This window comes from Paramisgurnus dabryanus, chromosome 20 (assembly GCF_030506205.2).
Source record: "Paramisgurnus dabryanus chromosome 20, PD_genome_1.1, whole genome shotgun sequence".
Taxonomy (NCBI): Eukaryota; Metazoa; Chordata; class Actinopteri; order Cypriniformes; family Cobitidae; genus Paramisgurnus; species Paramisgurnus dabryanus.
In genome coordinates, this window is record NC_133356.1 from 25,893,246 (window position 1) to 25,914,570 (window position 21,325).

General features: G+C 37.3%; 2 protein-coding genes across 3 annotated transcripts in view; one reads left to right on the forward strand and one right to left on the reverse strand.

Moving 5' to 3' along the window:
* Positions 1-8,612, forward strand: part of ttc7a (tetratricopeptide repeat domain 7A) — a 31,406-nt gene extending 22,794 nt beyond the window's left edge. Inside the window, exons 19-20 of one of the 2 annotated variants that reach the window (XM_065297322.2) lie at positions 836-1,038; positions 6,636-8,612. In XM_065297322.2, coding sequence (XP_065153394.1) covers positions 836-1,038; positions 6,636-6,854 — 422 coding nt within the window. In that variant the 3' untranslated portion in view covers positions 6,855-8,612. Of the gene's footprint in view, positions 1-835; positions 1,039-4,209; positions 4,592-6,635 lie in introns of those variants that run through there. The other variant, XM_073812820.1, reaches the window with a different exon arrangement.
* A 6,212-nt stretch (positions 8,613-14,824) lies between these two features.
* Positions 14,825-21,221, reverse strand: stpg4 (sperm-tail PG-rich repeat containing 4). Its single transcript, XM_065295969.2, has 6 exons — positions 21,171-21,221; positions 20,482-20,736; positions 19,860-19,921; positions 16,447-16,492; positions 15,058-15,162; positions 14,825-14,953 (listed from the first exon to the last, which is right to left on the reverse strand). The coding sequence occupies exons 1-6, from the start codon at positions 21,219-21,221 to the stop codon at positions 14,825-14,827; spliced, it is 648 nt and encodes a 215-aa protein (XP_065152041.1).
* Positions 21,222-21,325: the final 104 nt, after the last annotated feature.

Consider the following 21,325-nt stretch of genomic DNA (forward strand, 5'->3'; position numbering starts at 1 on the left):
CATTGTTTCACAGTAAAAAATAATTTGTCTTTGTGATGTAACAGAAAACGATTTTGACATAACAATGGTTGCTGATGTCATTGTGAAAGATCACTGTCTGTGATGTGTTTTAATGTAAAAAAAATGATGACCTGAATTGTTGTTGGTGTTGTCACAATATAAGAAAAAATGTGAAACAAACATGACATCAGAATTGTTGTTGCTGATGTCACAATGAAAGATCAAATATGAAACAATCATGACATCAGAATTGTTGTTGCTGATGTCACAATGAAAGATCAAATGTGAAACAATCATGACATCAGAATTGATGTTGCTGATGTCACAATGAAAGATAAAATGTGAAACAATCATGACATCAGAATTGATGTTGCTGATGTCACAATGAAAGATAAAATGTGAAACAATCATGACATCAGAATTGTTGTTGCTGATGTCACAATTTAAGAAAAAAAAAGTGAAACAATCATGACATCCGAATTGTTGTTGCTGATTTCACAATGAAAGATAAAATGTGAAACAAACATGACATCAGAATTGTTGTTGCTGATGTCATAATGAAAGATAAAATGTGAAACAATCATGACATCAGAACTGTTGTTGCTGATGTCATAATGAAAGATAAAATGTGAAACAAACATGACATCAGAATTGTTATTGCTGATGTCATAATGAAAGATAAAATGTGAAACAATCATGACATCAGAACTGTTGTTGCTGATGTCATAATGAAAGATAAAATGTGAAACAAACATGACATCAGAATTGTTATTGCTGCCTGTGATTTTAACATTAGATTAGTTTTACTATGTGTGCTTTGTGATGTGACATACAGGAGAGTTGTTCATCGCAGACGGCAGAAGGAAGGAAGCTCAGTTTTGTGTGCAGGAGGCAGGAACTCTTTTCCCCACCTCACATTCAGTGTTACTGCTGAAGGGACGACTGGCTGAGATTAGGGGCAATGACACGGAGGCCAAGACCCTTTATGACGAAGCTCTCGCCATCAACCCGAGAGGACATCGCATACTGCTGCACCTAGTGAGTGATACACACAGACATATGCAGACCGTACATCACTTCGATTGGGACCAAGGTGACATCCAATTTGTGCACCACCAACTCCCAATTTTCAATCACTAGGGGCCAAAGTATATTTGTGGTGAACCATGTTTACTTCGAGGTTACTTCGTTAGTTGTTTTGGAGTGATGCCTAATCTATGTTAAATACATGTATTTGTATAAAATAGTCAGAGTAATGTGTGAGCTAACATTAGCTCTGCCTCCACTCTCTTTTTTCATTGTGACTGTATCATGTCAGGCCCTTCATTACTCATCTTCACCAGAGTTACTGAAGTGAAGCTGAGCCTATATTTGGCCAATCCAAGCACGGTTGCCCGCTATTTTTGGACAAAAGACGTACACTATCAATTCCCTGAGCTGATGAGAACTAATTCTCAGCTAGATGTGATGCCCTGCATAGTCCACACACTTCACGAGGACGTCACAGCATATTCTCACTACACCTTCAGATTTAATGAGACATGACTGAACTGAGGTAGCTTTAGGGAAATAACTAGTTAGGTGAGTTCACAACATTAAAGTAAAAGTGTTCTCTGTATTGTACTTCCTCAGAGAAGCATTAACAATGAGATGATTTTTCAATTCAGTTCAGTTACAACCCAGTTCTGCTTTTATTATACAGGAATAGGACACAAAAATATCTTTTTTATTTGTTACTATATATTCTTTTATTATATTTTACGTTAGTAAAATGCACAAGGCATCATTTTCTTTTTTGTAATCTGTTTCTTTAAACGAGTACAGCTACTGTGGCATCTGTACGTGTTACAGATGGATGTTTTGGATCTATGGATGTCACCCAAGTCGAATTCGACTAATATTGTGTCCACATCAGCCTAATCAATGTGACTCAGCAATGGACACGCAAACACACTTCTTCAGTCAATTGATGTGGCTTTTTCATATCTTTTAGTCCTCTCGTTGTTTCTATGGCACTGTGTCTCCCTCTCTTGCTCTCTTCCATTGGCCTGCCGGTTGATTAGATAATGCAAATACATTATTTATAACACTTCACTCCTTCTCAGGGGTTTATGGGATGCCTAGCAACCAGACAACTGTATGAGAGAGCTGATAATGACAGACAGAACGAGGGATAAGGCCTTTTCACGCAAGATGCTGCAAATCGCCATTACCATGTAACCTTGAGAGGTCATGAGAGTTTTATGACATGTTACGCTTTCGGTTTTGTAAATCATCTGAGAAGCCTCTTATTTGTTTCACATCTTCCAAGCTTTAGATGTCAGTGTATGAAACATTTAGAAGATGATTCTGTTAACTTTATATCTAATAGTTTCCTCCATGCATACTAAAGCAAAACTTGTGCGATTTGCCGTTGTTGGAGACATATACAACCGGAAGCTTTCCCATTTTTATTCTTCCTTGTCCTTTAACTTCTGAGGAGTTTAGATGCAAAACCGTCTAAGTGCATGCAAGCATTTTTGGCAAACAATGCCATTTCTATTAAAAAAAACTTCTTTAAACATAGTAAACATTTGCAAAATTACTGAAGATGCAACAAAAAAACATTGCAAATGTTGAAAATCAAAATGTTGAAATTAATCCATGTGCTGAAATCCATACGAGTGCCACATACAGGTTGTATTCAGGTCCAAGCAGTGTTTGAATTATGTCAAAGATTATGGGGGTCCCCTACCGAAGCACCCCCCCTCCCGTCATTATAAGGTCACCGTGATTTCACAGAGTAAGATGTGATCCTGGATCAACATTTTTTGTTGGTCTTGGATCAACATTTTATTCAAAGAAACCCCAAATTACAACTGAAAACTTTTTTTAACCCTGAAATTAGTGTGAAATAATTTTAAAAGCCCCTAACAACTATAGATTACTAAAGATAATAACTAATGATTCTTACCGTCAACGAGGTGAAAATAATCCACATGCAGAAACATTGACTTGTGTGTCAATTCCTCCAGAAAACAGCGTGAGTCACACTTGAGAGTTAACATTTATTTCAGACCGAAATCTTTTGGATTCATTTATTGCAAAATTGTGACAAATAATGGAAAGTATAGCTTTATGTATAGCACAGCATGATAATAAATTCATGTTGTATATTAATTTTAATAAAAACTACACTGTAAACAATATCCAGCATTTTTGTCAAATCAACACATATTTTTATGTTACTTAAGTTAAACCATTTTAACTTAAATTTGTAAGTTATGTCAACTTTTTTAATCCAAAACTTAAAATAGAATGTTGAATCGACTATGTTGTTTAAACATTTTTTGTACAGTGCAGGGGACCCCCTAACTTCTATTTTTGTGCTTTATAGGGGGTCCCTCAATGCTTATAGGAGGTCCGGGACCCCCCAGGTACACCACCCCAGCCCCCCCCCCCCCCCCAATTCAAACACCTGATCCATGTACTCCATGTAAGGGACACATCCGATCATCCGATTCATCTTCTGTGCACTTAGAGGACTTTGCTGAAATCGACATGGAGTTTAATAGATTCTTGCAACAAAACAATATTTCTGAATGGCCTAAGGGTGTGATTAATAGATTTGAAGCAAAGGTGTTTGATGAATGTATAATATGGCATTGTTTAATATCATTATCTAATTTTTTCACGTAGGTGCTGTTTAGCTGCATTTCTATTGAAATCAATATATTTCAAGCATTAACTATAATACTAACTATATATATATATTGCATCAAATACTTCAGCTATCTCACTTGAAATGAACAAAACGTGAAAGAAATGTTTTGGAAACAAAATAAAGAAAGAATACTAGTTTACACTTTTGCAAATGTTTGTCTTTTTATATTAAGTCAGTTTGTGTATAAATAAATTGTGATATGTTCGGCATGAGTATTTCTTTGCCTAGTAGCTGTCACTTTCTCATGTAGGCTTAGCTGATCCTCACTGTATCAGATCAGTATCCCAGCGGATTAGCAGGGTTCAGATAAAGGGCTGTGCCGGGGTCGTGACCACACACCAACACTTCATTTGGCACCTCTGCCATCACCAATAGCAGTTCTCAGTACACTGTGTGCCATTGAGCCGATTAATCCCTGAAGCTGGCAGTTTCCTGGAATGCTATGAAGTCTGTTTACATTTGATAAATCCCTGTTTGTGTTTTTTTCCTGCTGTCACGCTTTCCAGGAATGAAGCTCAGAAACACCAAAGTCAACAGAAAATGCCTCTTCTAATACAACTGAGCTGTGATTGGTCAACAGGTCTTTCAATCAGTGTTTTCAGCAGCTGGGTTGTGATGCAGCTCTGAATGTTTCTTTTACTTATTGATAAGTGAGAGCATCATTTCTGCCCTTGCTTTTCTCTCTTCTGAGAGTTAGTCTGCCCTGTGATGTGCGTCTGAAGTGTCTGCATTATGAGCTGCTGTGTGTGTGTGTGTGTGTGTGTGTGTGTGTGTGTGTGTGTGTGTGTGTGTGTGTGTGTGTGTGTGTGTGTGTGTGTGTGTGTGTGTGTGTGTGTGTGTGTGTGTGTGTGTGTGTGTGTGTGTGTGTGTGTGTGTGTGTGTGTGTGTGTGTGTGTGTGTGTGTGCGTGTGCGTGTGCGTGTGCGTGTGCGTGTGCGCGTGCGTGTGTGTGTGTGCTGATAGAGAGGACAATGATATGTAAGTGCATTAAGTAAATCATTTTAGCAGGATTAGTGAAAGTAAAGATGGGAGTCTTACCATAATGTTTAAGTAAACACACAAATGCTCACAGACGAACATATACACGTGTGTCATTGTTTGAAACACACTTACGGTCCCATATAGCTAAATTATTATATCTCAGCTTTTTGATTATTTTTATTGTCTGCCTTCAATATGTATTTGGTCTAAATTGTCTTTAAAGGTTGTTTTCTCTTTAGTAATCATAATATTATTGCAACAACAAACATAAATTGTTTCCAAGGGGATAAACAATTTTTAATGTAAATGAAATAAAAAATAATAAAGGCATATTTTGCAATACTCTTCACCAAATTATGACAGAGTAATAAATAGCAGTATTCACTGAGATATTTTTACTAAAACATTTAAAGGTGCCATAGAATGTAAAACTATATTTATCTAGGCATAGATGAATAATAAGAGTTCTGTACATGTGTTACACCTTATTGTCTTAGTTAATGCTATATACTAGCGTTAAGGCTGAAGTTCTACTATTGACTTTACAGTTACATTTGCAGGTCCATACTGAAAAAAAAACAAGTTATCACTAAGAAATGTCCATTAATAATCTCCGAACAATTGATTATTCTTTAAATTCTGTATCTTCGTCTGATTCAGACTCAAACATATAAGGTCTGTTTACACACACACAGAGCCACTGAAAGGAGCTGCTCTGTGAAACAGCCAATAAGAGCAGAGCTCAACATTATTATTCATGACCTTTTCAAATAAAGTAATAGACTATTTTATTTTAAAGGAACACTCCCACATTTTGGGAATTTAGCTTATTCACCGTCTTCCCCAGAGTTAGATAAGTCCATAAATACCTTTCTCATCTACGTGCATGCTGTAACTCAGTCGGACGCAGCCCCCGCTAGCTTAGCTTAGCACAAAGACTGAAAGTGAATGGCTCCAGCTAGCAAACTGCTCCCAAGTAGTGACAAAATAACATAAACATTTTCCTATTTATGTGTTGTGGTTTGTATAATCACACCGTGTACAAATAACAAGGTCATATGAGACACAGACATCTTTTAACACTATACATACTGGGAACTATATTTTCAGAAGGCGAAGCACTGCTACGTGGGCTGAGTGATTTGCACAACTCTGACCGAACTCTCTTCTCCCCACCAGGGGGCTTCTCGTGTGCTGCGAGCAAATCACTCCGACCAATATATATATATATATATACTGTTAAAAGATGACCTTGTCTCATATGACCTTGTTATTTGTACATGGTGTGACGATACAAATCACAACATATAAAGAGGAAAATGTTTGCGTTATTTTATCACTTATTGGGAGCAGTATGCTAGCTGGAGCCATTCACTTCCAGTGTTTGTGCTAAGCTAAGCTAGCGGGGGCTGCGTCAGACAGAGTTACAGCACGCACGGAGATGAGAAAGTTATGTATGGACTTATCTAACTCTGGGGGATCCGGTGAATAAGCTAAATTCCCAAAATGTGGGCATGTTCCTTTAAAGGTAAGTCCTAGGGTTGTAAATGGACATGTAAACCCATTTCTGTATAATGTTTACGCTTAATAAAGTTACATACCTTCTATGTCAATATCAGAGAACAATTTAACACATATCAGCAATGCATTCTTTGGCACCTTTAAAACATTTAAAAAATAGTTTGAACTGATTCTGAAATGAACTGTTTTTCTTACTGTTTTTGCTACTAATGTTTAATTCTGAGATGCTATTAATACGTAGCTTCCCTTTGTGTTGACCACTTTACACATACACACACATCTATCATGCAAAACATCAGCCTATGCAAACAACCCACACCCAAGCACCTGTGGTTTTTACCTGAAATTTACCAAAAAACAAGAGTTTGTCTACGCATCATAGAAAACACAACTACATGTTACTTATTATCTTTCTCACTTACCATCCACAGGGGAAGTTGTTGGTACGCAAAGGTCGTGTGGATCTCGGGGAGAAGATGCTGAGGGACGCGATACAAATCCAGAACACAGCACACGAGGCCTGGAGCAGCCTGGGGGAGGCGCTGCAGAGAAGAGGTAGCCCACAGGCTCCCGACTGTTTCCTTACTGCACTGGAGCTGGAGTCCAGTTGTCCTATTCGACCCTTTACCATCATACCACGAGAACTGTGATTTACTTATTACTTATTCCAGTAATAAGCTCCCTTTAACTCTTTCCCCACCACTAATGAGTTAACTCGTCAATTAAGAAAAAACGCTTCCCTGCCAATGACGAGTTTTTCAGTTTTTCAGGCAATCCATATTTCCACTATTATTCACCAGAAACCCCTTACATCAAAAAGTTCAAACTCAATGTTTTGAATATTTTGCTCAAAATATTGTATTTTTTAAGAAACTTACCCATATTTGAGAGGTAATAAAAAGAGAACAAATATAGGTGGGATAGGACATTTTTTTGTTTTTGTTTGATAGTCTGTTCTTTCATGTGATATATTATTTGTTTATATATTTAAAGCAGAACATTTTCTGAAAGGCATTGAACTTTTATGAAAATCATAAAAAAATGCTGCCGTTGGCTGGCAACTTTTTAAGAGTTAAAGGATTACTCCACTTTCATTAAAAAAAACTTATAATTTACTCACCCCCATACCATCCAAGATGTTGAGGTCTTTCTTTGTTCAGTCGAGAAGAAATTACTTTTTTTTTTTTTTTTGAGAAAAACATTCCAGGATTTTTCTCTATATGGTGGACTTTATTGGACCCCAACAGTGGCTCTTAACCATTCCCAATCAAGGCATTAGGATCTTATTTAGGGAATAATTTTCGACAAAAAAAAAGTACTTTTGCCTTGTGCTGCACCAGCGTGACCTTGCGTATTACATAATCACGTTGAAAGGTCACGCATGAGGTTTGCGAAACTATCACTACAGTGTTTACAAGTGTGGAGAAAGAAGACCTTACCGACGTTGTTGTATGTGTATACGAATTAAAGTCTTTGTCATTTTATTGTTTAAATTGGTCCACAAGTGTGCGTTTCATATATGTAATGCGTGACCTTTCTGTGTGATTATGTAATACGTAAGGTCACGCTGGCGCATTTCAAGACTAATGCAAGACAAGAAGTTGTGGTTTAAAAGTGCTTTTTTGTCGAAAATGACGATTGTTTCACTACATAAGACCCTTATGCCTCGGTTGGGATTTAGATTTTTTTGAAGCTGCACTGAAACTGTAAACTGTTGAGGTCCACTATAAACTCCTGGAATGTTTTCCTCAAAAAACGTAATTTTTCTTCTCGTCTGAACAAAGAAAGACATCACCATATATTGGATGACATGGGGGTGGGTAAATTATAAGAATTTAAGTGGAATATTCAATGAAAGTCTAATCTTTTACTACTATTTTACTATTTATGAAATCATCTCTGTTGCATTTCATTTTATATCAGCCCCAGTCCTGTAGTTCAGACATTAACAGATCTTATGTAATATTTCCATTGCTGTTGGTTAAACCCTCGCTCTTCTTTCTCTGGGGCGGCTGTAGTTGCTTAGCAGCCGGCTCTTGTTGGAGTTTCTGGGGAGGCTGTCGGATCTTCAGCACGTGGGTCTAAAGCCTCACGGAAAACAGCACTGATCTATTTTAGCCGGTTCTGTTAGATGCCGAATCAAGATGTTAATGAAGGATAGCCCAGCATTGAGCTGCTTTTTATGTAAGTGATATACAGTAAGTGGGATTCTTGTTAACTTAAACTATATGTGCCCACATGATCTCCTGGCACAGAGAAACAAGTTTTTATTGTCATCCTCCCATTCCTGTTATTTCAAACTGGTCTTTCTGCTCTGTCTGTATTCTTTCAGATGAGATGAATGTTGCTTTGAACTACAGTCACGTGATTTCATATGAAGTATGAAATAAATTATTTAAACAACTGGTCATCGTTTTCAAACTTTATGAATGACTTCACAGTTTACAGAGTTATTTATTCACCATGGAGAGTAAGGGAAACTACGAACATTTTCCAAAATGTGTGGATGCACTACTACATTAATGAGAATGTGAGAGGAATTCATAAAATTGTAATTGTAAGCTACAGTGAACATAATGTGACAATGCAAAAAAAATCTTAGGGTCAGTTTCCCAGGACTAGGCCTTAGTTTTATAAGGAAATATTACTAGTTTTTAACAACATGCCTTACTAAAAACATTACTTAAAACAACAAGGACACTGATGCATTTTATGATATGTCAGTGCAAGCTGTTTTCAGTTTGGACATCTTTTAAAAGTTTTTAAGTCTAGGACTAGTCTAATCCCTGTTCGGGGAACCGCCCCTTAACGTTCCTTAAACATGCTTTATTTTCTTTATGCAATACAGTATAGGATTTCTTTTCAATTTGTGGAATCCATCCAAATAACATTAGTAGTAGCATCATGAATATTATTGTTTTGTTTATGGTCTAAATGTCTACATATGAATAATTGTATTGTTAAATACAATAAATGAATGAATGAATAAAGCCTGTAGTAAAACCTCACACACATAGACCTCAGTTGATAAAAGCTCATAAGTGCATGTTGATACCAAAGAGTGCATATTAGTACCCTGAGAAGTACATATTGGTAGATATTAGTGCATAAAATATACATATTGCTTCCAAAGAGTGCATATACAGTACTGTGCAAAAGTCTTAGGCCACCATGCCAGAATTAGATTTGTTGTTTTTGCAATGTTGTAGTGATCATATATAATTGTTTCTCAGTCTCTTTAATAGAATACATCCAGAAAATACAGGAAATGTGTATGTAGTATTAAAAACTGTATAAAAATGTAAACTGATGTGTCAAGTTTTTAGGGTGAACGCCCCTTCCACTTGAGCAATAGCAGGAAACTACAGGATCTCTTAAACCTAAATAAAATTAAATACTGATTTCTAATTTTAAACAAATAAGTGTTTTTACTTCATTCTGCTCAAAAACACTCAAGATGTGTTTAGTGCCAATAGAGGTCACACTAAACACTGACAATGCTTAATACATATTTCCTATAGACGGTTTCATCGGACACACGTGCGCTGATGCGATACACGTCTGGATCCGAACTTTACTTCCGGTTTCGTTTTTTTAATGGTCTGACTAACAAATGCCTCATCAAAAATAACAAATGTTTTTGTTTCCTAGGTTATCTATGTGTTTTTTTTTTTTTTGCTTGTTATATAAATAAACTACGTTTAAAGAACTTTGTTGTTATTTATTCTTAGCGGAGTTTACCGGAAGTTACGTGCAGACCACGACAGCCGCTTGTTTATGTTGTTACTGCTGAAACCGTCTAGATTTTATGTTTGTATCTTAATAAAATAGATTGAAAAATAAATATGGATGGACATTAAAACTTCTAAAACAAAAAGTCTGGTGGTGGTGGCCTAAGACTTTTGCACAGTTCCTCAGTAGTCCGTACAAGTACATATTGGTACCAAATGTAAATATATCTGTATCTAAATGGTACATAGGGTACTTCCCCACTGACAGCTTGGGACAACTTTTTGACAATTTTTTCTGACAATGTATAAATAATTTAACAAACCAGATTCACCATAAGCTCAGAGATGATATAAGATAATTTAATCAACTAAAATAGGCAAATTGATGGTAAAAAAGACCCTTCAATCTCAGAAATCACTGTTAGCATTAAAGGATTAGTCAATTTTTTTGAACCACCATGTCATCCAAAATGTTCATGTCTTTCTTTGTTCATTTGAGAAGAAATTATGTTTTTTGAGGAAAACATTCCAGAATTTTTCTCATTTTAATGGACCCCAACCCTTAACAGTTTTAATGCAGTTTAAAATAGCAGTTTCAAAGCCCCTAAAGAATCTCAAACAAGGCATAAGGTCTTATCTAGTGAAACGATTGTCATTTTTGGCAAAAAAAAAAAAAATCACTTTTAAACCACAACTTCTCGTCTTCCTGCAGCTCTGTGACCTCCAGCGCGACCTCACGTAATTGCGTAATGACGTCGAAAGGTCACGTGTTACATATATGAAACGCACATTTGCGGACCATTTTAAACAATAAACTGACACAAAGACATTAATTAGTATCATTCAACATACAACAACATCGGAACGGTCCTCTTTCTCCACACTTGTAAACACTTGAAAAACATCCGTGACCTCCTGATGTGATGACGTATTGCGTGGCGTCGCGCTGGCGCATCACAGGACCGGAGATAGACGTTTATATATTTAAAACAATTTAAATAAAAAATATATAAATATATACAAATATATATTTGTAATACACTTAAAGAATAATGGTTATTTAACACATTATCATAATCCTATTGTGGGTAACCACAGAAGCACAGGCAGGTCAAAGTGTTACGCTCATTTGTTTATTCATCTGGATGGATTATGTCCTGAAACAAAACAATCTCCATCGTGAGCGCTCTCATGTATCCAGGCCTCAGGGTGACTCTCTGGTTACTCACAGTTGGTAGATCAGACCTGCTGCTCATCATCAGACCGGGGCAGAAACCAGGAGTCACGGGAGGTCAGGTGTCCTGACTGTGTTACAGCTCTGACAGCTCTCAACGTGTTTGTTTTTTGATGTGGAGGGTGGAAAGATATGATGCTGAAGAATGTCACAAACATGATTGCACAATGCGATCTTGGAACACAAGTTTGTGTATTGCTCAGTTGCTCGTGTGTGTGCATTTCTTTCACATGCGTGTTACAAGGTCATGACCACACACTGACCTTAACATTTGGGGCGTTGACCATTTATTGTTCTCAGGTCAAACAAAAATAAGTGAAATCACAACTGGCACTGTATTTCACGAACATTTGTTAATTTCAGACTGACCTCATCCCAGCCCATCCTCTTTAAAGTATTATGAGTCATATTATAGACCTGTGATGTAGTACCGACACCTGTCCATTGCAATGTAAAATGATACGAGGCCTCAGCCGCTTTTGTCTTGCCTGATATTGACCCTGTTAAAAATGACTTGCGTGAATGGTTGAAGCCCCAAATCGGTCACCTGACTGCGCACCAGACCTGCTATTTTGGGAAGCATGGAAATTTTAAGAATGGATTTTACACTTTCGCACTTATCTTGGGTATGCGAGTACTCGTTTTTGTGTTTGCACGTACGACACTGCTGCTTTTCAATTGACTACAATGATGATTCCCAAACTTATTTTTAGGTTTCCACCAGCTAGTACATATAATTCAATCCTGTTTATGTTGCAGGTCACCACAGAACATAGTACTGTGCTTGCCATAAATCTTACAAGTAATTTATCACTCCACTTTCTCTAATGTCCTTATACTGTAAGTGTTAAGAATAATAGTAACACTCTAGATTACAATTATTACAATTAACTGGTTGTTTTTAACATTGGTATTGAGATGTCACATATTAATGCCTAAATCTGCAAAACCTTATCCCACACCCTTAATCCTACCCAATACTTAAACTTAACAACTACTTTAATAAGTATTAACAAGCAGTAGTTGGATATTGAGGCAAAACTATTGTTAAGAGTTAGTTAATAGTGAGAATTAGACCTCAAAAAAATGTAAGCAGAATAACTGAAGTACTTTTATGATTTATTCGAGCCATTTCAAGCCTATTTTTGTATCATTTACTAAATAGGATTTACAAAGTAATTACACTGTAAAAAATACTTTGCTGCCTTAAAATTTTTTGTTGAATCAACTCGGATTTACAAGTCATTTCAACTTACCATTATTTATCTTGACTAGAGATGAGTTGTTATAACTACAGGTGAGTTGTTATAACTTATAAATTTAAGTTGACTTTTCTCAACTATATTTTATAAGTTGCAACAACTAATTTCTGTTGACATGACTTGTAAATCTGAGTTGATTTAACAAAAAATTTAAGGCAGCAAAGTTTTTTTTACAGTGTAGTAATAGGTAATTAAGTGTATTAGTAATTAGTAAAGTAATTAGTAAAGTTAAGTGTAAGAGTAATATTTACAGTAATCTAATAAAAAAAACTTTTTTGAGTTACGATTGTTTTTATTTCATTTTTAAAACATACATATACAAATATTATTAACCTGCATGTTTCTCTTAGTATGATAACCTGCCTTGATCTCTAAAATAAGTTCACTCTTGTTGTTGTGTAGGTGTGTAAACAGCTGTGTGACATTGACCCTTTTTGTTCAGCTTGAATGAGTAATGTGAGAGTCATCAGAAAGCTTTGTGAATTATATAGGTGGCCACGCAGCAGTAAGTTCATGACATGCCTGAGATACCAGAGCTGTGAGACCGTGGTCAATCCTGCCCTGAGATATTCAGAAGAAATGTCAAATCTTATTCAAGTGAACTGGGGGATCTGGTTGTCTGGATCTGTAACCCAGGCGGGAAAATCAACACTTTAATCTGTAAATCTACTTTATTTGTCATGTCCAGCGGTGTTTTGGGAACCCAGTCTCACAGAGTTACATGTAAATAGCACAATGTGTAAAAATTGTGCAATACTTATGTCAAAATTCAAAATTACAGGTCATTTCGGGTATCCTGAAGAGGTGACGTCTCCGAACCCAAACTTCTCAATACCGGGGTGCCCCAAGGCTCTGTGCTTGGACCACTACTCTTTTCGATATACATGACATCCCTGGGCTTTGTCATTCGAAAACATGGCTTTTCCTACCAGTGCTATGCGGACAACACTCAACTCCACTTGTTGTTCCACCCTGATGATCCCATGGTTTCTGCCCGCATCTCAGCATGCCTGAGGGACATCTTACTCTGGATGAAGGATCGCCATCTCCAGCTTAACCTTGCGAAGACAGAACTGCTTGTCATATCATCTAAACCAAAGATTCAGCACAACCTTTTCCTTCAGCTACGTTCCTCGACCATCACACCTTCCAGGACGGCCAAAAACCTGGGAGTGGTCATTGATGATCAGCTTAGCTTTACGGAGCATGTTGCCACCACCGCTCGCTCTTGTAGATTCATCCTCTACAATATTAGGAAAATTAGACCTTTTCTAAATGAGCATGCTATGCAGGTCCTAGTCCAAGCTCTTGTCCTGTCCAGGCTGGACTATTGCAATGTGCTACTGGCTGCACAACCAAACCCCTACAGATGATTCAGAATGCAGCGGCAAGAGTGGTCTTCAATGAGCCAAAGAAGGCACACATCACTCCTTTCTTTGTCAAGTTACACTGGCTTCCTATAGCAGCTCGCATCAAATGTAAAGCTTTGCTCCTGGCTTTTAAAACCACCACTGGATCAGCACCCCCTTACCTACACCTGCTTATAGAGCCTTATGTACCCTGTCGATTCCTGCGCTCTGTCACTGAGCGATGGCTTGTGATGCCATTTTAAACATTATCACATACCTTCTCAGGAGCTGTTCCACAACTGTGGAATGATCTGCCGGTTGTGACACAATCTGCTGACTTTGTAGCTGTATTTAAGACTCGGCTAAAAACCCATCTCTTCCGCCATTACCTCACTTCCTAATAAAGGACTTACTATCTTTCTCTATTTACCTTTCTCTTTATCTGTACATTTCTTTAAAAAAATGACTAACCAACCCTTGGCTATGTACACTGTGTTGGACTTGATGAGACTATTTTCAGTGCACTTATGTATTGCTGTTCTTGTGTTGCTATAATTGCTTTTATTGTTTACCTCATTTGTAAGTCACTTTGGACAAAATGTCTGGTAAATGACTAAATTTAAATGTAAATATGATTCACCAGTCCTTCCCATTTACTTAAACAGCGCATCTTTTTTGTCGCTTTATTTATTGGTTTCTCAATTTTCGCTTGGGTTTAGGGTTAGAACAACTTTTTGTGACATAAAAATGACATCCTAATTCTAACCCCAACTCCAAGCAACCATGACATAAAAATAGACAAAAACATGGAGAAACCTGTATATTAAATTACCTCATTAAGCAAATCTCAAATCTAACCCTAAACCCAAGCGAAAATGGTTTAAAAAACAGAAAAAATTGAGAAACCAAAAGGTAAAATGACAAAAAAGTTGGAGTCAGTGTGAATTGGCCTTTAAAAGTCAAATCTGGTTTAGTAAGTATTAACACATGCCGTTGATTCGAATGAATTCAATGACTCAGATTACGTAAATGTTTATTTGCAGGTCACTGCAATGGTAAATTTAATGGTATGTTGCGATACAGAAGGTCATGAGCCCATCCTACGTTGACCCCAGCCCTAAGCCGTTGACCCTTGGGCCATGTCAAATCATACACGCCAGGCCCTGGAGTTCCCTTTAAAAACAAACACACAAGCCATGTTTTAGACATTTCACTTCCTCTTTTGTCGTGAAACAACGTAAAGAGCTCATCTTAGATCAGTCACACATAGTTCTCACAGTGTGAACGCTGTTCAGTCGTGGTACGGTGGATCTGAAGCAGGACGTTACTGCAATGCCCGTGCTTGGTCTCAGGTCGTAATGTCCAGGTGCTGGTCCATCTTTCTGAATACAAATCAATGACACAAAACAGACATTTAGAGAAAATGTATAAAAACAGTTCCGGTCCTTAATTCTGTGTTTTATTTATGATAACACAGCTATGATGTCAGGTTTTCTGTCCTTATGTCCTACAAAGGCCGTATAGACTAATTCTACAGTGTGGACCCTCCGTATACCGCATCTTTCACAGGATGCGATCTTTGAAACGAAACACAGTTTATGTATCAATGCACAGCAACCTTAGCAACATAAACACATGTGAAACATTCTGTTGCTGTTCACAATTTTCCAGAGGAAGTAAGACTTTTAATCGATTACATACATCTAGATATATATATAAGTGTGCATACAAACACAAGGTTAAGAAGAAGAGCAGCACTGCTCAACACCTGAGCTACAAAGCCTGACTGATAGTGTTACGTGCTATTTGTTTTCACCGGCGGTCTCACTTGATCCAGCCGGCCTGTGCTGTGCCCTCCGATGAGTTGAACTGTGCTGTTAATGCGAGTCACAAGGGACCCTGTTTGATGAGGTCAACATCCGATGGGTTTTAGAGGCATCAGCCCACTGCATCCCTGTAGCCAGCTTAACATTCCCCGGATCAGAGCAGATAGCTGTGCCATACTACACATGTCTGTAGAGCCACTGAGCTGTTATTTCATTAGACCCAGATTCAGCACCCACTAATCCAGCTACTCATCAAAAGATGAATAGTGTGACACCGCTGCTCAAATGCATAGGGTTTTTCTGCATTTATGTGTTTTGCTATGTGTTGGTGTCATGAGGTTGAGACATTGCCTACTCCTACTCAACTATGTATCTGAAAGCAAAACTCATTTTAAGAATTCAGATCAACTTTTAAGAGACACATCTGAGCTCTCCATCAAGTCTAAACTATGAAAGATCAACCCTTGAGAAATCAAACCCACGCATCTGTCATCTTCAGATTAAGCTTGAGGTTTCCTCGCTACTTGACCTCTGACAAAACACTTGTCGTACACGAGACGGCACGCACTCGAAACCACACAAAGCCCTAACGTTCATCCTAATGAGACCCAGAGGATGATTTAACATCCTTACTGTTCTGTCAACAGCAGACAGCTGCCAGCAGATCTCATATAACCAGACGGCCCCAGCACGCTCGCGTCCACAGTGCATGAGGTGTAAAACCAGTGACGCTCGCACGAGCTTAGACGCTTAACTAAACATTCTGAAGCATTAGCGAAAGCTGCTGTTATGTACACACAAAGTCCAGACGAGGTTTTTATGTTGAAAGAGGACACTCACAGGGTGAAAAGTGACCCTCTGGACAGCTGAACGAAACATCACGTGTCTGCAATAAGAGATGAGTGACGTTAGAGAAGTGAAGATATTATAACATATTTAGGCAATCAATTAAATGTCATGTCCTAATATGTACAATTAAGATTGAGATATGTATACATTTGGTATCAATATGTACCTCAGAGGAAATTACATGAACTCTTTATGTGCAAAGGTGTACTTTTTGAAAGGGTGCTGGATGCAGTACAAGTCATAAACCCCACTCTCTCCATGCAAACGAACAGGACTTTGTTTTTCCGAAAGATGGTTTTGGTCCTTTAAGGTAGTTGTTATTACGCTGATATATGTTCAATTGTTCAGTTTTGTGCTAAGTGTCATTTTAGCCAGTAAATTGATGCTATAGAAACGAGGCGTGTCGTTATGATTGACATATGTGATTAGTCCCTTTCACACATTCAGTCTTTACTGGTACTGGTAAATTGCAGTTAACATGTCATGTGTGAACAGAACCTTTCTGGTAAATCAGTGCTCCCAATTTACCAGTAAGACAGGTTGTACACTGTAAAAAAAATCCGTAGAAATTACAATGTTATTGCAGCTGGGTTGCCGGTAATTTACCGTAGATTTAAATTTATGTTATTTACTGGCAAGAGTTCGTTCAAAGTTAAATACATTTTAAATGTTAACAAGTCTTTATCTTTACAGAATAAAACTATACAATAACAGCCTCATGCAAAGCATCCTGGGAACCAGAAATCATCATCAACCTTTTTCTGTGTTTTGCTTTAGATTTTGTTTCCCAGAATGTTTTGCTTGATACTGTTTTTTTAGTATTACTCTGTAAAGACAAAGACTTGTAAATGTTTAATGCTAATTTAAATTTGAACAAAATGTTGACAGAAAAAAAACATAAATTTAAATCTACGGTAAGTTACGGGCAACCCAGCTGCAATTTCTACGAAATTTTTTTACAGTGTAAAATTACCAGTAATTTACCGGTAGGCGCTATGTGTGAACGAAATATTATAAAATGTTTCAAATTCATATTCATGTCCAGTTTTTTTCTTATGTGGCAAGTAGCCGTGTAATAAGTGGGAAAAATGCGAAATAAGCCCCTTCAGTGTGATACAAGACCCTCCGCTTCGCGTCGGGTCCTGATCACACTGTTGGGGCTTATTTCCCGATAACTACCGGCTGCCTCTACATTATCCCTTACTTATTGCTTATTTATAAAACGTTTCACAATTGCTCAATTATTCCAAAGCAGCTTTACATTAAAAAAAAACAGAGAAAGCACAGAAAAATCTGAAGATCAAATATTTCCATGGTAAATTTAACCCAACGGTTGTGCTTGTCTTTATTTGTCCGAACTATTGGTTGAAACGTCCAGGTCTTGAAGCACATATTTGGGTAGTTTACAGGGCTTAAGTAGTCCAAGACTAGAATGCATGTTTGAGCTGTCTTTGTAAAAATGACTTAAATGTCCTAAATTAATTAAGGACTAGTCCTATCTTAATCTAAACCCTGTCATAAAACCCTATAAAACTGATGACCTTGGCATCGTAGGTTGCTCTACCAGTTGAGCTACATACTGTAATCCCAGGTGTAGTTTACCCGATGAACTACACTCTAAAAAATGCCGAGTTATTTTCACGATCCCAGCCATTGGGTTAAATTAACCCAGATAATGTTTTTATTTACCCTAACAATGCAGGGTTTAAACAACCCAGCATAGGTTAAATTACAACCCAACGGTCTGGGCATGACACGTCCCCATCCTCACCCCATGGCGTCAATATTTGACGCCACTTGACCATGCGTCAATATGTTACGCGGAGGGTATACCCTTCGCGTCATTTTTTGACGAACTGGGGACTTCAATACTATTGAGTCCGTTGCATTCTCTTTCCAATTTTCGTACCATTTTCTTACCATTTTCGCGTCGGTTTAGGGTTAGATTTACATAATGACATCCCTACCCAAACCTATCCCTAACCCCAATGTCAGGCGACAACTGTTTAATTTCGCGTACCTAATAGTATTGAAGTCCCCAGTTCGTCAAAAAATGACGCGAAGGGTATACCCTCCGCGTAACATATTGACGCATGGTCAAGTGGCGTCAAATATTGACGCCATGGGATGAGGATGTGTTGCCCTTTTTGACCCAACATGGGTATGAAAAAAACAGCATTTTTTAAGAGTCAGAAAAAAATGGTCCCTTGGTACCCTTTTTTCCAAAAGTACACCTATACACCAAAAGAGTTCCTCAGAGGTACATATTGCTTCAAATGTATACATATCTGTACCTGTAATGTGCCTGTAATATCTGTAAATGGTACATATTAGGAACTTTTTTGGGGTACTGCCCCAGTGACAGCTTTGGAGCATTTTTGACCATTGACAGTGTAGTAGAGATATACAGTAACTAGGGCTGTCAAAAGATTAACCACGATTAATCACATACAAAATAAAAGTTTGGATAATATACGTACTGTGCAAAAGTCAAAATGCCACCATCACCAGCTTTGTTGCTTTAGCAAAGTTTTAATGTCCATCCATATTTATTTTTCACTCTTTTTTAAGATACAAACGAAATATGTACACAAAATTAAAAACAAAACAATTTTCAGAACTAAATGTCTTCCTCATGCATCAGTCAGTATTTAGTGTGACCTCTCTTGGCACGAAACACATCTTGAGTTTTTTTGCGGAGACTGAAGACCTGAAATCATTCGATTAGAATTAGAAATTAGGATTTCATTTCATTTAGGTTTAAGAGATCCTACGGTTCCTGCTATTGCTCAAGTGGAAGGGGAGTTTACCTTAAATACTTGACACCTCAGCTTATACTTTTATACTGTTTTAAATACTACATACACATTTCCTGTATTTTCTGGTTGTATTCTTATAAAGAGACCGAGAAATAATTATAAATACACAAATTCATGTATACATTTAAGAAAGGTATTTATGTTTTATATTTATAATTTTAATTTATATATAATATAAAATATATCAAAATAAATATATAGATTTAAAAATAATAATTCTAAAATACCTACATGCATGTGTGTGTGTATTTATATATATAAAAAATAATTGCACACAGTGCACACACATATATTATGCAAAAACAAACTTTTATTTTGTATGTGATTAATCTTAACAGTGACATTTGACAATCAGAAAGTGCTCTAACACCTTTATGTAAAAAATAGTATATTTAACAGTATATTTATTAATATGTTTGTGCAATCGTAATTTTAAAAAATGCATTAGTTTGATATTTTGTCATGCACAGAGCTATTCTTTGAAGTTGTGAAGTGATGCTGTGATATATCATCACAGTCTGTAGTGTGTGATGTTCTCTGATGAAGTGTGTGAAAGCGTGCTGAATGTTAAGATTGAACACTTACTTGCAGTGTGATTTGCTGACAGGCTTCTCTGCAACATCATAATGACCTGACAGGAGAATATCCTGCATCAAAACAATGATAAGTTTAAACAATGATCCAAAAACGTGTGTTTTCATTGGCCAAATGTTTTAAATAAAGGGACAATTGGGTCCCTCTGTCAAAAGAGTCACACGAGTCCATGCACATTAAGACCTCAAGGCGATTTAATTTGGTGAGAAACCTTTTCATGCGTACTCTATGGGCCCTATCCCAAATGAGAACCCAAATCACTTTCAAATCTGCACTTTGGAAAGAAGTCTGAGGCAAAGCACACATAAGTGTGGCCACAGGAGGAATGCACATCGAGAGTGCATATCGACTGAAAAAGGGGGCGCCCACGAGCACCCTTCTCAAACCTAAAATGACAAACACCCTACCCAGACGGTTGGCATTGTAAGTCCACTAGACAACAAGTCACATGTAGTCTATTTAGTGCCTGGTAAAACAATTAACTTAATGGCTACCATCAATGGGGGGGCATATTTCATCAAAACTATTGGTGCTTTTGAAGGCCAGAAATGCTTTTGGGGGCCACAGTATACCATTTGATGATTCTTTAAGCTTTATGGGATGACAAACTCACCTTATCCCTGATCCCTAAAGTGAAGTTATCAGATCTTGGGCAGTTTTTGAAAGAATAAGTTGCCTGGCGCCGCAGAGCCTCATTGGTGGAGTCAGTGAAGTTATAGGCTCCAGGCAATAACACATCCCCTTTACGTACACACATCATTAGCGTGCCCCGTCCAGTGCTTTTGAAGCCATACGTCTTGGCCACAGGGTTGAGACCCATTTCCTCAATGAAGTCTCGGATGTGGTAACTGCCAGGAATGGGAGAGTTCTGATGGTAGATAGATAATTTTGGTATAAGAAAAGTATCTATCTATATTTTGTTTGTTATAAACGGTGACGCATTTAGACCATTTCAGTTTTTGCATTTTTCCAATAGATCTTATACCTTAATAGTGTTTCTCCACCAGCCACTTCTGTCAGCGTATTCCTCCTTGCAAAAAATGTACAGTCTATGTATTATTTGTAAAAAATCATAAATAAGAAAAAAACGTTTACATTGGAAATCTTTATGTGTTGGTTGCATGCATTAAATACCTTTTGTGTATCAATTTTTAAATGAATCCTAACTAACATAATTGACTTAAAATGTAACACAAAAATCTCTCATGCATATTAAATGACCTTATTGTTACATCCAGCTTTCTCTGATAGGCCAAGTTTACCATACAGGCTCTCTATAGCAGTAAATGTGGAAAAACTTACCCTCTCTATACCCTTTATTTTAGGTAATGTTTTCTCTCTTCCTGTGGTCATAGTTGTGCTGTTCACCTGATGTTTGACTTTGTAACAGACACCTTGATGACAGCAAGCGTTGCTAAGGCACAAACACTATTTAACTATTAATCCAGAGCCCTGGA